Below are 13,539 nucleotides of genomic sequence, written 5' to 3'. Positions count from 1 at the left end.
TCTCTCTCCCTCTCCTTGTCTCTGTCTCTAACTCTGCCTCTTAAGTAAATAAATAAATAATTTTTAAAAAAAAATAAGCAAAGGGGTACATATACTTTTTATGTTTAGCATTTTTCATTATTTCCCTCTGTCACTGGGAAAGCTTGTTATCCTAATGAACTAGGAAAAGAGGTCTCTGAAGTTTGGTTTTGGAGGACTAGATGAGAGCAACACGTGAGCTGTCCATACTTTGAGTCATGTTGCCTCAGGGGTGAGTTTAAAATTGATGGAACAAGAATTTATTGAATGCAGGTATAGTTTTGTGCCTTCAAGGTCAGAACCAAGAAAGTAAGCTTTGAATGTCAAAAGCAGACTCAATCCATGCTGACTGTTACTGCAACCAGACGCAGTGGAAGCCAGCTCTGTTCTGATGCCTGTGTCACAACCTGAAGGACAGTTGATGCTCTGAGATGACTAAACAGTGGTGGGGTGTTATTTGTTTCTATTTATTTTTTTCAAGAGGTGGCAGTAGAGGAGGTGGAAGAATAACTCATTCCTTTGTCTCTTGAGGAATGGGTCTTCCTTAAAGGCTTTGCTTTCTTAGATGGGATGTTACATGTAGTACCAAGCAAATGCAGTGTTATTGGTTCATGTTAGTTTCTGGGAGATTTCCTCTGGTTTGTTTTTTTCTATCCTTTGGTGGTTCTTGCTGGTTTTGTGCCTCCTTAACCTTCATGGGTGGAGATCTTGAGGGACGAGGAAGACTAAGACATTTATCCTAAGGCAGTTATCTGTCTCATAATTTCTTAGGAAATCAGTAAACTTTCCTTAACTACTAGATTATTAAATAAATAAATAATAAAACCCAAATCAACTGCAGTGTATTCCATTGAAAATATCCACTGCTTCTAATTAGGTTATTACTAAATCCCAGTAGATATGAGTTATTTCATACACAGAACCATACACGATTAATATACCTACAGGTAAAATTATACTGAAATTATGGTAAATAGAGTACCATTAAAGTTGCTGGTACTTACTTATTTTTCTTATTACACCCTAGTTCTAGACTGCTAGGAATTTGAAACCTTAAAGCTCAGCAAAATAAATATTTATTTTACCTAGTGGATCAACTGCAAGAATTGGTCCTATCTCAACAGGAGGGCCACAGCCAAACTTGTTCTTGGCAATGACCCGGAACATATATTCTTGGCCCTCAAGGAGCCCTGTGATGTCACATTTAGACCTCTCAGTCTCTATGGGTTGTCTCCAAGTATGCATCTTGGCATCTTTTCTTTCAATTATAAAGCCTGTGATTTCACTTCCTCCATCGTCTGCTGGATCCGACCAGTTAAGCAGACACATCTTTCTGTTTGTTACAACAGGTTTTAGGTCAAGAACTGGACCAGGGACATCTGAAAAACAAAACAAAAAGTCAATGTAATAAAATAGTATCCCTTGGGAAAATCTTGTGAAAAATCCATGCAACATTCCTTACCGAAAACTTCTACCCTGGCTGCTGCAAATTTGGAACCACAGCTGTTAGTAGCTGTGATTATGTATCTGCCATGGTCTTTTCTCAGTGCATTCTTGATAATCAGTTCCGATTTGGTTCCAACATTCTCTACCACAACACGCTCTTTATCCAGCTCCCCTTCTTCTATGGTCCACACTCTTGTAGGTACAGGACGACCAGTCACCACAGCTGGAATTCGAAGGGTCTTCCCAGCCATTATTTGTATTCCACCCTTGACAGAAACATCCAGTTCCACAGTTGGAGGTTCTGTTGGAAGAGAACAGTCATCCGTTGGCCCAAGAAAGATAAAAAAGTAGTCGCGTACTGGGAAAAATCCGTGATTTTACACACATGGCTCTTCAGTACCTTGTGGTTCTGCCACAGTAAGAGGTCCTGTTTCTCCAGGTGGTCCTTCTCCCGCAGCATTGACCGCACTCACCCGAAGTTTGTAATCAGCACCTTCTCGGATTTCTCTGACAGTGTACTGACGAACTTTGATCATCTTCTCTGTGCAGCGTGACCACTCATTTGTGCCAACCAATTGCTTATCGACAAAGTAGCCGACAATCTCTCCACCACCATTGAAAGCTGGAGGCTCCCATTCTAGTTCAATAGTTGTAGAGCTCGTGTCAGTGACTCTTGGGATGGGTGGCCCAGGTGGAGCTAGAATGAATGCAGATACACAAATCAAACTCATTACTGGTCTTCGAAAAGGCACAATAGCTTACTCCATCGCGCTTTCCTCATAAGGAATTACTTACAGATTGGATCACGTGCTGTTTTGGGATCTGAAGGTGGACTGAACTTTCCAGGTCCAGCTGCATTTTCAGCACATACTCTGAAGACATAGGTGAGCCCTTCTAGAAGGCCATCTACGTTGGCTTTCAAAGAATTCAGAAGGTTTTTGTTGACACGAGACCAATGCGTACTGTTAACCTCACGTTTTTCAAGCCAGTAACCCAAGATGGGGCTTCCATTATCTTTTGGTTCATTCCATTTCACCAGCATACTATTGCTGGTAACATCTTCCACAATGGGCTTATCAGGTGCATCAGGTGGTTCTGATAAAAAAATAACATATTAATTCATTCTCTAATAGGAGAAAGAAATTCAGTTTTACAAACTATGTTAAGGTTTACGCCCAAGTATATGATAAAAAGACAAACATTAGGTGCTAAAAAACCTTACCAAAAGGATCTTTAGCTAAGAGTGGCTTGGAAATACATGGTGGTCCAGGCCCAAATCTATTTTCAGCTCTTACACGGAAGAGGTACTCTTTTCCTTCAATAAGTTTTGTGACTGAATATTTGCAGTGTCTAAGTGTTGAAGTGATAACAATCCATTCTGAGTCAGGTTTTGTCTTGTCTTTCTTTTCCAAAGTATAGTTTAAGATTTCACTGCCACCATCATCAAGGGGTGGTTCCCATTTACAGAGTACTGAGGTTTTTCTAATATCTTCAAATACAAAGTTGATTGGTGGTCCTGGGATATCTAATAATCCAAAAGAGAACAAACGATTAAAATTTTGCATAGAAATGGCTGCTATGAAAAATGTAAATGTTAGTACCACTTTGCTTTTTCCCACATCTGTGTATCTTTAGATCACATTAGCTTCAGCTAGTTATAGTCAGTCAATTTTATCTCCTGGCTATGTAATAGAAATAAATTGATCTTGTTATTCTTTAGCTATTTTTCCAGTTCTTTTAACTACCCCCCCCCAATTTCTTATTTTTATGTTTAACTAAAATTTATATATTTCTTTTCTGTTGGAAAATGTGGTTTTAACTACTTACCCAACACACTGACAGTACAAGGAGCCTTTGCGACACCATGGTCATTTTCAGCTTTGATCATATATAAGCCATGGTCAGGTCGCAGAGAATCTCGCACACGTAGCTGAGATTCTCCTTGTCTACTGTTGTCAATGCTCAGTCGCTGTGTCAGAGGCAGGAAAAAGGGCTCTTCTTCTTGAACTTCACCCTTCTTCCTCCTAACCAGAGGTGCTACTCGCTTCTTAATTTCTTCTGGTGTAATAATGTTTTCATCTTTTATCCATGTAATAGTTGGGTAAGGTGATCCAGAAATAATTGCATCAAGTGCTATTTCATCACCTCGTTTCACTTCTATGCTTGTTTTCAGAATGACTTTTGGGGCATCTGTAAATAATAAAAATGATAGTTGTTTTCAGTTTGGATTAAAATATGTAGGAAAACATATTCTCACTTATTTTACAATGGAAAAGTGGTAACCCTACAAAACAAAACTTACCAATAGGATCTACAGCTTTGGTTGGAGGTGTGGCCCGAGAAGGTTCACTAATACCAGCAGCATTCTCTGCTCGTACGCGGAATTGGTACTCTTTTCCCTCTTCAAGTCCTTTTGCTGTATAAGTCAGGATGGGTACCAAGTGTTCATTGCATCTCTTCCACTTGTCTTCACCTTTAGCAATCTTCTCTATGATATAACCCATTATCTTGCTTCCTCCATCATACAAAGGTGGCTTCCATGTAATAGTCATGGCCTTAGCTGTAGGATTATGAACTTCAACATCTACAGGTGGATCAGGAGGCTCTGAAGGACAAGAGAAAAAAAAAAGCTGTTAATATTGGGAAACTCTCTTTTTAAAAAAATTCATCTTATTTCTTAGCCATAGCATAGCTAGGCTCAAACTTACGCTTTGGATCTTGAGCAATGACTGGATTTTTCAGTTCAATGTATTCGCCTCCACCAATCTTGTTGACGGCTTTAACACGGAAGAAGTATTCTGCGTTTGGAATGAGATCCTTTACCGTCCATGAAAGTTTGTTCTCACCAGACATGACTGGTATGTATGTCCTCCTCCCTGCTTCTCTGCGTTCCAGGACATAATGAAGAATTGGGCTCCCACCATCATACTCTGGAGGCTCCCATGTTAACTTACAAGAACTCTTGGTTATATCACTTGCTTTAATATCTTTGCATGGTCCAGGTAGGCCTATTACAAATAAAATTATTAATTATTACTATAATCCTGAAACCAAATTTTAAGCATTCATTGCGTCTTAGTGGGGCAATCTGCATTTTGGGTAGGATAGTCTTTAAAATGCCAGGATGTTTGTCCTACTCTAGCATTTAACTTCCTAGGTCCTCAGAGACTAAATGTCAATAGTTCACTCCTGAGATTTTGTGCCCAGTAAAAATGGGCCCAAGTTTCCAAATACCATGGGGACAGCAGAAAATATTGCCACCTCTGGATGAGAATACTATGAAAAACAAGAACTTATACAAAATTAAGAAATACATAACTAACCATTTAAACATTCTTTGGGTATGCTATACATTTTATTTAAATTAATAGTTCACATGCAGATAATTAAAACTGGAATAAATTAGCCTGATCAGAGTTTTACCAGCAACTTCATTTCTTCAGAATTGCTTTACTTCTCCCATGAAAAGAAGTAATCTGAGGAGACATTTAGCTTATAAATGGGAAACTTATGAAGCCGTTTATACAAGCCTGCGAAGTTCACTAATTTCCCCAGCATGTGAAGAATGTCTGCTGTTTCATCAAAGAATGCTTACCTATGACTTTGACATTGAGTGAGGCAGTTGCTGAGCCGAGCTTATTCTCCAGTGTAATAGTGTAAACTCCAGCATCTGCATGGGCACTCTTGGGAACTTCAAGGTGTGCAGAGATGTGATCGCTCTTCATTGTTAATCTATCGCTTGCTTTTACTTCTTTGCCATCTTTATGCCAAGCAACAGTTGGAACTGGGACAGCTCTGAAGGGAACAGGAATGCTTAACTTTTCCCCTTCAATAACAACAATGTCATGAGTTTCCAGGTCAATGGTTGGCTTGCCTGTAGGTTATAATCCAAAATAGGAAAACCATGAGTATGTCAAAATGCAATGCACAAATAAAGACTGTGTTACTAAGGGCAGAAGGCCCTGTATGCTTACAGTCTGGGTCTTTGGCAACCACATTTTCAGAGATTTCTGACGGCTCACTGACACCCACTGCGTTGACAGCTCTCACTCTCAGCACATACTCTTTATCAGGAACAACACCCTCTTCAACCTTGAATTTTAAATCTTTTATTGGGCGAGAATTAACTCTCATCCATTTCTCAGTGCCTACTGGGCACATTTCGACATGGTATCCTATGATAGGACTTCCACCATTTTTCTCTGGAGGCTTCCAAGCAATGGCGATGTGCTTTCTCCCAGCATCAGTCACATGTAGGTCCAGGGGAGGTGAGGGAGGACCTGAAGCAAGAGTAGAACATTCACGTCCACAGTCTCATCATCAAGTCCTAGAGAATATGACTTGAGTAATCAACACCACTTACTTGTTGGGTCTTCAATTTTTAGGATTTCCGTGGGTTCACTCGGGTGACCGACACCAGCTTCATTTTCCGCTCTCACCTGAAACTGTACTTCCGTTCCTTCAATAACATCAGTTACTCGGAAGTGACAGTCTGGCCCTGAGGTCTTGCCAGCTTTCACCCAACGGGTGCCTAACTTTTCTTTTTTCTCAATGATATATCTATTGAAATAACAGAATATTTCTTTAGTATTAATAAAAAAAAACAAAGTTAAGAATTTGTAGCCCAGTGTAGGTTACTGTTTATGAATAAATTGAAATTCTACCTCTGTATGGGTCTTCCACCGTCATTTTTAGGTGGCTCCCACTTTAGGTCAACATGCCGTTTTGTCACATCAACCACTGTCAGAGCATAGGGTGGCCCAGGTGTGGCTAAAAGTGAAATAATCAATGATTAGAAAAAATAGAGGGAAAGGAATAATCAACTACAAATGTTGTCACAAAGACCAGGTTAGAGAGCTTACTAAAGGTATCTTTGGCCAGGACAGAGTCTTCAATTTCAGTGTAGTCACTTTGTCCGATAGCATTTTCTGCAGCCACTCGGAACACATATAAAGATCCCTCAGTCAGTGGGGTTACTGTGCACTTGGTGTCCTTGACAGTGGTGTCCACTGTTTGCCAGCCTTTTCGCCTCACATCTCTCTTTTCCACGATGTAGTTGGTGATGGGAGACCCTCCATCTTTCTCAGGCACTGTCCATTTTAGGTCTGCTGTATTTTTTGTGATATTGATCACTTCCAGCCAGCGAGGTGGTGATGGAGGATCTGATGAGACACAAAGAAAAAAAAAACACTCAATTTTTTATTGTTCAGTATTCATTTTTCATGGAATGTTCTGGTAGTCACTAGGAAATAATATAGCAAGGAAAAAATTAGAGTAGTGGATTTTGCATATTATAATTCTCTGATACACAGCAGAAGACCGCAGGCATTAAAAGCAACTTACAAAGCTTCTCTCGGCAAAGCATAGGATCACTGGGTTCGCTGGGTTCACTCTCCCCGGCCTTGTTCACTGCTCTCACTCGGAATGAATATTCCTGCCCTTCCATGAGCCCTGGAAGCAGATGTTGAGTGGTAGGAACTCCTTCAGCCACTCTAACCCAGTCCTCTGTTCCAGTCTTTAGCATTTCAATGACATAAGACTCAATCTTTGCCCCTCCGTCATGTTCTGGCTTTGTCCAATTCAACATTAACGAGGTTTTGGCCATATCTTTTACAGTTGGTTTTCCAGGGGGCCATGGAGGATCTGCAAGGCAATGAAGTTATTATTTAGGTCTGTCAAAAAGGAGCGAGTGTAAGATTCAAAATAACCACGGAAAATTATGCAAGTAATACCTATGGGATCCTTTATTAAGATTGGTTCTGTTGATCTACTTGGTTTGCCGGGTCCAGCAAGGTTTTCAGCCAATACACGGAATCTGTATTTCTTCTTATTGGTGAGACCTTTCACTCTGAATTAAAAAAAAATGTGTGTGTAACATCATAGTAAGAGTAGAAACCTATGTTTCATTTTACATAGAAATATATATATACATATATATACATACATATATATATATAAAATGAAGGACTCACTTAGAACTTTCATTGAAATAATTTCAATATAAATTTAAAATTGCTAGGGCCGTTGTTGTGCTGTAGCAGGTTAAGCCTCTGTCTACTACAATGCTGGCATCCCCTGTGGGTGCCAAGATCCAGCTGCTCGCTTCCCATCCAGCTCCATGCTAATATGCCTGGGAAGGCAGTGAAAGATGGCTCAAGTGCTTGGGACCCTGCCCATCCACATGGGAGACCTGGAAGAAGCTCTGGGCTCCTAGTTTCAGCCTGGGTCAGCTCCAGCCATTGTGGCCATTTGGAGGAGTGAACCAGTGGATGGAAGGTCAATCTCTCTCTCTCTTTCTCTCTCTCTCTCTTTCTCTCTTCCTTTCTCTGTAAGCCTGCCTTTCAAATAAATGAAAAATAAATCTTTAAAAAAATTTAAAATTGCATGTAACTGTCACATTCTTTAGATTTTACCAACGTACCAATCTAATTATACTATCTATGATAATGATCATTATCATAATATACTGGAGGACCAAACACTTTGAAACCTCTAGAAAGCTAGTATTTGATAGTAAATTAAGAAATGTGTCAGGGGTTGGCATTGTGGCATAGTAGGTTATACCTCCACCTGCAGTGCCAGCATCCCAATTGGCACCAGTTCATGTCCCCACTGTTCCTTTTCCAATACAGATCTCTGCTATGGCCTGGGAAAACAGTGGAAGATGGCCCAAATCTTGGGCCCCTGTACCTACATGGGAGACCTGGAGGAAGCTCCTGGCTCCTGGCTTCGGATTGGCCCAGCTACTGCTGCTGCAGCTATTTGAGGAGTGAGCCAGTGGATGGGAGACCTCTCTCTCTGTAACTCTGCCTCTCAATTAAATAAATAAATCTTTTTAAAAAAGAATAGAATTTGTACCATTCTTCAAATTATCATAGTAGAACTGAAAACTTTGTATTTTGTGTAATCAAAGAGAATTTGTTGGAGAGTTGGAACATGCAGCTGTTTTACTGTCTTGAGGGAGACTCTGGGCATACCTGTAGGTTGTGTCCTGTACTGGCATCTTATTGCATCTGACCCATTTGTCAGTGTCAGGATCTAATCTCTCCACCCAGTACCCGGTGATTGGGCTGCCACCATCATCGTCTGGCTCACACCACGTGAGAGTCACTGCATCTTTGGTGATATCAGAAGGTTCCAAGCGAGTTGGAGGTCCAGGTGGATCTACAGACAGAAAGATGAGATAAATTTTTACACATTATCTCTATAAACATGACACCTAAATGCAAGTTTGATGCAAACTTCTTTTTCCAGTGTGTTGAGAAACCTACCAAACTGGTATTTGGCTGTTATTGGAGTGGCCTGAACAGGCTCACCAACACCATACATGTTTTCTGCAGCCACTCTGAAGATGTACTCTTTATTAGGTGTTAATTTGGTTGCCTTGAAGTTTGTATCCTTGACCGTGGACGAGAGCTTGTGCCAGACTTCACTGTCCGTTGCCCTTCTCTCCACCACGTAGTTTGTGACCTTAGATCCACCGTCATCCCGTGGTGGGTTCCACGTGAGAAGACATGACTCGTTGGTGACTTCTGTGATGTCAAAAGCAGCTGGTGGTCCGGGTTTATCTATAGATGGCATTACATGTGCAGAAAAACAGTATTTTTTTAAGTCGTTTTTATTGAAGAATGTGGCTGAAATCAGTTTTTTTTTTCTCCTTAAAAAAACAAGAGCCAGCCTTACCTAGGACATTCACTTCTACCACAGCGGTGGCCCGGCCGCAGACATTCACGGCCTCGATGATGTATGTGCCGGTGTCACTCCTCTTACTGTCCACGATGGTCACTGTGGATTTTTTGGGAACGTTTTCGATGGTGATTCTCTTGTCCTGCTTCAGGAGCATATCAGCCTTTGTCCAGGTTATTTTCGGCTCAGGTTTTCCAGTTACCGTGGCAGGGAGTTCGATCTTTGTTCCTGCTTTCACAGTGAGGCCAGCAAGGAGTTTCACGTCGAGGAAGATTTCTGGGGCCTCTGAGTTGGCAAAGATTATTGACATCGTTAGCAAGTTCAAACAGAAATAACATCAGAGGCCTGGCTGCTGAGACAGAAATGAAATGTAAATACCTTGTGTGTCCACAGCCTGGATTTCATCTGTGGGTTTGCTTGGTTTGCTAGCACCTTGCCTGTTCAAGGCTTTCACACGGTAAGCATACCATTTGCCTTCCTCGAGACCAGTCACTTCCATTCTGTCAGAAAACAAAATGGGATATTTGACTGTTATGTAGCCAATTGGTTCCACTGTGCAGCATTCAGAATCTTTCCAAAATTCCTAGCCTTTAAATGAAATGGAGGCTGCTTTAATTCTGTTAACTGATAAAAGCTTTGTACAGGGACACATTCAGGATCTTTTCAAAATCAGACAGGCACAGCAAGTCTCAGCGGAAAGATCAACATTTAAAGTTTCCCAAGGAAAGCCCCTTTTGGTGAGAAGGGATAAACTTCTCTAGCAGGAAACCTACTTTGTGTCTGCGACAGGCTCTCCACAGGCCACCCATTTATCAGATCCACGTGGACATTTTTCGACTATGTATCCTTTGATGCGTGAACCACCGTCATATTTAGGTGGGTCCCATGTTAGGAAGATGCTCTTGGCTGTTCTGTCTCTCCATTTGACATTCTCCGGTGGGTCAGGTACCGCTGTAACATTTTAAAGAGAGAGTCAGCCTTCGATGGGACACCCACAAAGTTAACTACACATTGCCAAGCCCTGTTTTCCCTGCAGTGGCAACTACAGGTCTAAAAGTCAAAACAGGTCACAAGAAGCTAGGTAAGAAGCCATGAAGAATGCACTCACTTGCAGGCGCTGACATATTTATGGGCTCATCAACATATGCAGGGTCTCCAGGTCCACACTTGTTACGGGCACAGACTTTAAACAAGTATTCTTTTCCTTGCACGAGATCAGGAACTGTGAACTCTAGGTCAGTCACAGAGTCCATCACCTAGGACACATTGACACCACTCATTAGTTATTTCCCAAAAACCTTTTGCCAAGTCAAAGGATTTTTTATTTACCACGGGCAAGGATACAGATGGAGGTTGTCTGGCATGCTAAAGATTATTCTTACATTAATATTATACTAGTGAAATGTTGCAAAGTACGATAGGCAATAATATTTGGCCCTCAGCATAAGGCGAAAATGCATACGTACATGAAAAAGTTAGTAAATAAGGTGTTAATTTGTTCTACCTGTTTATCATAAATACAATTTCAAATTAGGGCAGACAAGTAACTAATGTAAACAAGGGAAGGAAATGTGGTAGATTTGGCCAACTAAGGTAATCTAGTGGGATGAGAAGTATGATTACTTTCCTTAGAATGGCTTATAGCATAATGGGGAGCAATAACGAAGACATTATTGGGTACTTATCAGATATCAAGTGCATAGGTAGGTTTTGTTTTATTTTTTCATCAAACCTAGCTAGAAATTTGGAAAGCCTCACAAAAATGAGCTGATTATACCAGACCTAGCTTGAACTACCTCAGAAAGCATGGACATTAAGTTTTTTGGGGGCCGGTACTATAGTATAGTGGGTTAATCCACTGCCTGCAGTACCTACATCCCACATGGGTGCTGGTGTAAGTGCCGGCTGCTCCACTTCCCATCCAGCTCTCTGCTAATGGCCTGGGAAAGCAGTAGAAGATGTCCCAAGTACTTGGGCCCCTGACACCATGGGGGAGACCTGGAAGAAGCTCTTGGCTCCTAGCTTCAAATCGGCCAAGCTCTGACCATTGCAGCCATTTGGGGAGTCAATCGGCAGATGGGAGATCTCTCTCTCTCTCTCTGATTTTCTCTCTCCATCCCTCTGTATCTCTGCCTTTCAAATAAATAAATAAATCTTAAAAATTTTTTGGAAGCTAATGTTGTGGCGAGGTAGGTTAAACCACTGCCTGTATCCCAGCATTCCATATATGCCCTGGATTGTGTCTCAGTTGCTACACTTGTACCCCAGCACCCTGCTGATGGCCTGGGGGAGCAGTGAAAGATGGCCCAACTGTTTGGGTCCCTGCCACCCATGTGGGAGACCCGGAAGAAGCTTGTGGCTCCTGGCTGTGACCTGGCCTAGCCCTGGCCCTTGTGACCATTTCAGGAGTGAACCAGTAGAGGGAAGATATCTTTGTCTCTCTCTTTCTCCGCACCCCTGCTCACCACTACCTTCGTTTTTCCCCTAAACCCCCCTCCACTTCTCCCCCTCCCTCTCCCAGTCTATCACTTTCTTCTCTCTCCCTCTTTCCCTCTCAGGAACTCTGGTTTTCAAATAAATGAAAAAAAATTTAAAAAAAGTTTCCAGTACTTTTTCATTGAGTTAAAGGTAACAAGATACAGCACATATAAACTGCATGGCATCCCGGCCTTTGGGGATTTCCTCTACTCTCTTTTCTGGAGTTGCTGAATCATGGCGAAAAACTTACTTTAGTCCATGTTTTCCGGCTGACTTCTCGCTTTTCAACAAGATAGCCAGTTATTGGACTTCCTCCATCATCATCTGGTGGTTCCCAAATCAAGTGTACTGAGTCCTTAGTTATGTCATCAAATTTCAGCTCTTTGGGTGCACTTGGGGGCGCTGAAAAAAATATAGTCATAAGTCAGTATTACTAATAGCTTGAAACATTATTTGCTAATACTGCCAAATCACCATAGATAACACATGATTTGTTCCTTACCAATTACATTGACATTAATTTCCCCAGAGATTGCCTTCACACGATTTTCTAATTTCAGCGTATAGATGCCCTTGTCAGGACGTTCACTTGGAGAAATCACAAGTTCAGCATAGGCAGATAAAGTCTTTATTTTCACACGGTCGCCAGCTTCTAGTACTTTGTCTCCAAAAGACCATGTTGCAGTTGGCCTTGGATAGCCTGTACTTGGAACCAGGATTGTGATAGGCTTTGGAACAATGACTTCCAGGCCATCTTTAAATGAACTTAAATCCATTGTGGGTTCAACTACCAAGAAGAAAAAAAAAAATAATGAGCTTCCAGTATCACATTTAGATGCCTAGGATCCCAAGTTAGTTATGTGCTATTCCCAAATATAAAATAAAATATTCATTTACCAAATGCATCATCAGCTGTTAGGGGACCAAGAATTTCAGATGGATCTGAAACACCAGCTGCATTTTCTGCGGATACTCTGTATAAATATTTATTTCCTTTTTGTAATCCAGTAACCTGAAAGCATGAATGAATATTTGTAAATCACAGAGACATTTAAATCTGCAATCATACACTGAATTTTTTTTAGACACAAATGCTTTACCTTGTAAGTCAGTTCAGGCACAAGTTTCGCATTACAGCGAATCCAGTGATCTTTTCCCTCTTCACATCGCTCAATGATATAGCCCAATATTGGGCTTCCTCCATCCTTTAGAGGAGGTTCCCATGTGAGCTGAACTGATGACTGAGTCTGATCTGAGGAACTCAGGTTCACAGGAGGACTGGGTCTCTCTGGAGTGGAAGAATTGGGGCATACTATTTAGTGACAATTTATTAACATGATGCTGTAATTTGTCTACCTTGCTAAAACAGATTTACCAAGTACATTGAATACAGTCTGGCATTTTGTAATTTTCTTCAAAATTTTCTCATGTGATACCTTTCTATTAACTTTTCATTTGATCTATTATATTAACAGGCCTAATTTCTGGATCCAACACAGTAAATATTTCCTTTCTGGGGGATGGGCTTACCAATTGGATCAGCAACTTTGACGAAAGGTGTGGCTGCACTGGGTTTTCCGACTCCAATTCGGTTTTGGGCTCTTACACGGAAACTGTATTCCTGTCCTTCTACCACGTCCGTGACAGTAGCAGACAGGTCTTCAGCTCTTACAGTCATGGCAGTCTCCCACCTGATAGAAGTCTTGTCCCTTAGTTCAATGACATAGTTTGTGATCTCAGCACCTCCATCGTATTCTGGTGGTTCCCACGTCAGTGAGACACCAAATCTATTCACATCAGTGATGGCAACATTCAAAGGAGGGCCTGGGACATCTGGATTTCACAACAGAGGAAGAAAACATGGGCTTTGGTTTATTGATGTTGGAGGTAAAAAAAAAAATCTAGTTAGCA

The 13,539-nt window shown here is 41.2% G+C and overlaps 1 protein-coding gene across 50 annotated transcripts in view; it reads right to left on the bottom strand.

The window, feature by feature from the left end:
* Positions 1-13,539, bottom strand: part of TTN (titin) — a 273,051-nt gene that overhangs the window by 78,241 nt on the left and 181,271 nt on the right. For all 50 annotated transcript variants that reach the window (XM_070070523.1, XM_070070550.1, XM_070070524.1 and 47 more), the window contains 26 exons: positions 13,159-13,461; positions 12,729-12,916; positions 12,526-12,640; positions 12,131-12,415; positions 11,879-12,030; positions 10,259-10,406; positions 9,924-10,101; positions 9,529-9,650; positions 9,148-9,435; positions 8,736-9,032; positions 8,442-8,628; positions 7,197-7,312; positions 6,808-7,107; positions 6,327-6,626; positions 6,129-6,234; positions 5,828-6,024; positions 5,439-5,744; positions 5,060-5,338; positions 4,173-4,472; positions 3,767-4,069; positions 3,292-3,654; positions 2,687-2,989; positions 2,260-2,559; positions 1,865-2,161; positions 1,481-1,765; positions 1,104-1,397 (listed from right to left, as the gene is read on the bottom strand). In XM_070070523.1, coding sequence (XP_069926624.1) covers positions 1,104-1,397; positions 1,481-1,765; positions 1,865-2,161; positions 2,260-2,559; positions 2,687-2,989; positions 3,292-3,654; positions 3,767-4,069; positions 4,173-4,472; positions 5,060-5,338; positions 5,439-5,744; positions 5,828-6,024; positions 6,129-6,234; positions 6,327-6,626; positions 6,808-7,107; positions 7,197-7,312; positions 8,442-8,628; positions 8,736-9,032; positions 9,148-9,435; positions 9,529-9,650; positions 9,924-10,101; positions 10,259-10,406; positions 11,879-12,030; positions 12,131-12,415; positions 12,526-12,640; positions 12,729-12,916; positions 13,159-13,461 — 6,312 coding nt within the window. The remainder of the gene's footprint in view (positions 1-1,103; positions 1,398-1,480; positions 1,766-1,864; positions 2,162-2,259; positions 2,560-2,686; positions 2,990-3,291; positions 3,655-3,766; positions 4,070-4,172; positions 4,473-5,059; positions 5,339-5,438; positions 5,745-5,827; positions 6,025-6,128; positions 6,235-6,326; positions 6,627-6,807; positions 7,108-7,196; positions 7,313-8,441; positions 8,629-8,735; positions 9,033-9,147; positions 9,436-9,528; positions 9,651-9,923; positions 10,102-10,258; positions 10,407-11,878; positions 12,031-12,130; positions 12,416-12,525; positions 12,641-12,728; positions 12,917-13,158; positions 13,462-13,539) is intronic.

Source organism: Oryctolagus cuniculus, chromosome 3 (assembly GCF_964237555.1).
Source record: "Oryctolagus cuniculus chromosome 3, mOryCun1.1, whole genome shotgun sequence".
In the NCBI taxonomy this organism is placed as follows: Eukaryota; Metazoa; Chordata; class Mammalia; order Lagomorpha; family Leporidae; genus Oryctolagus; species Oryctolagus cuniculus.
The sequence above is the reverse complement of the archived record's forward strand: the minus strand, read 5'-3'. Positions and strand labels throughout refer to the sequence as shown.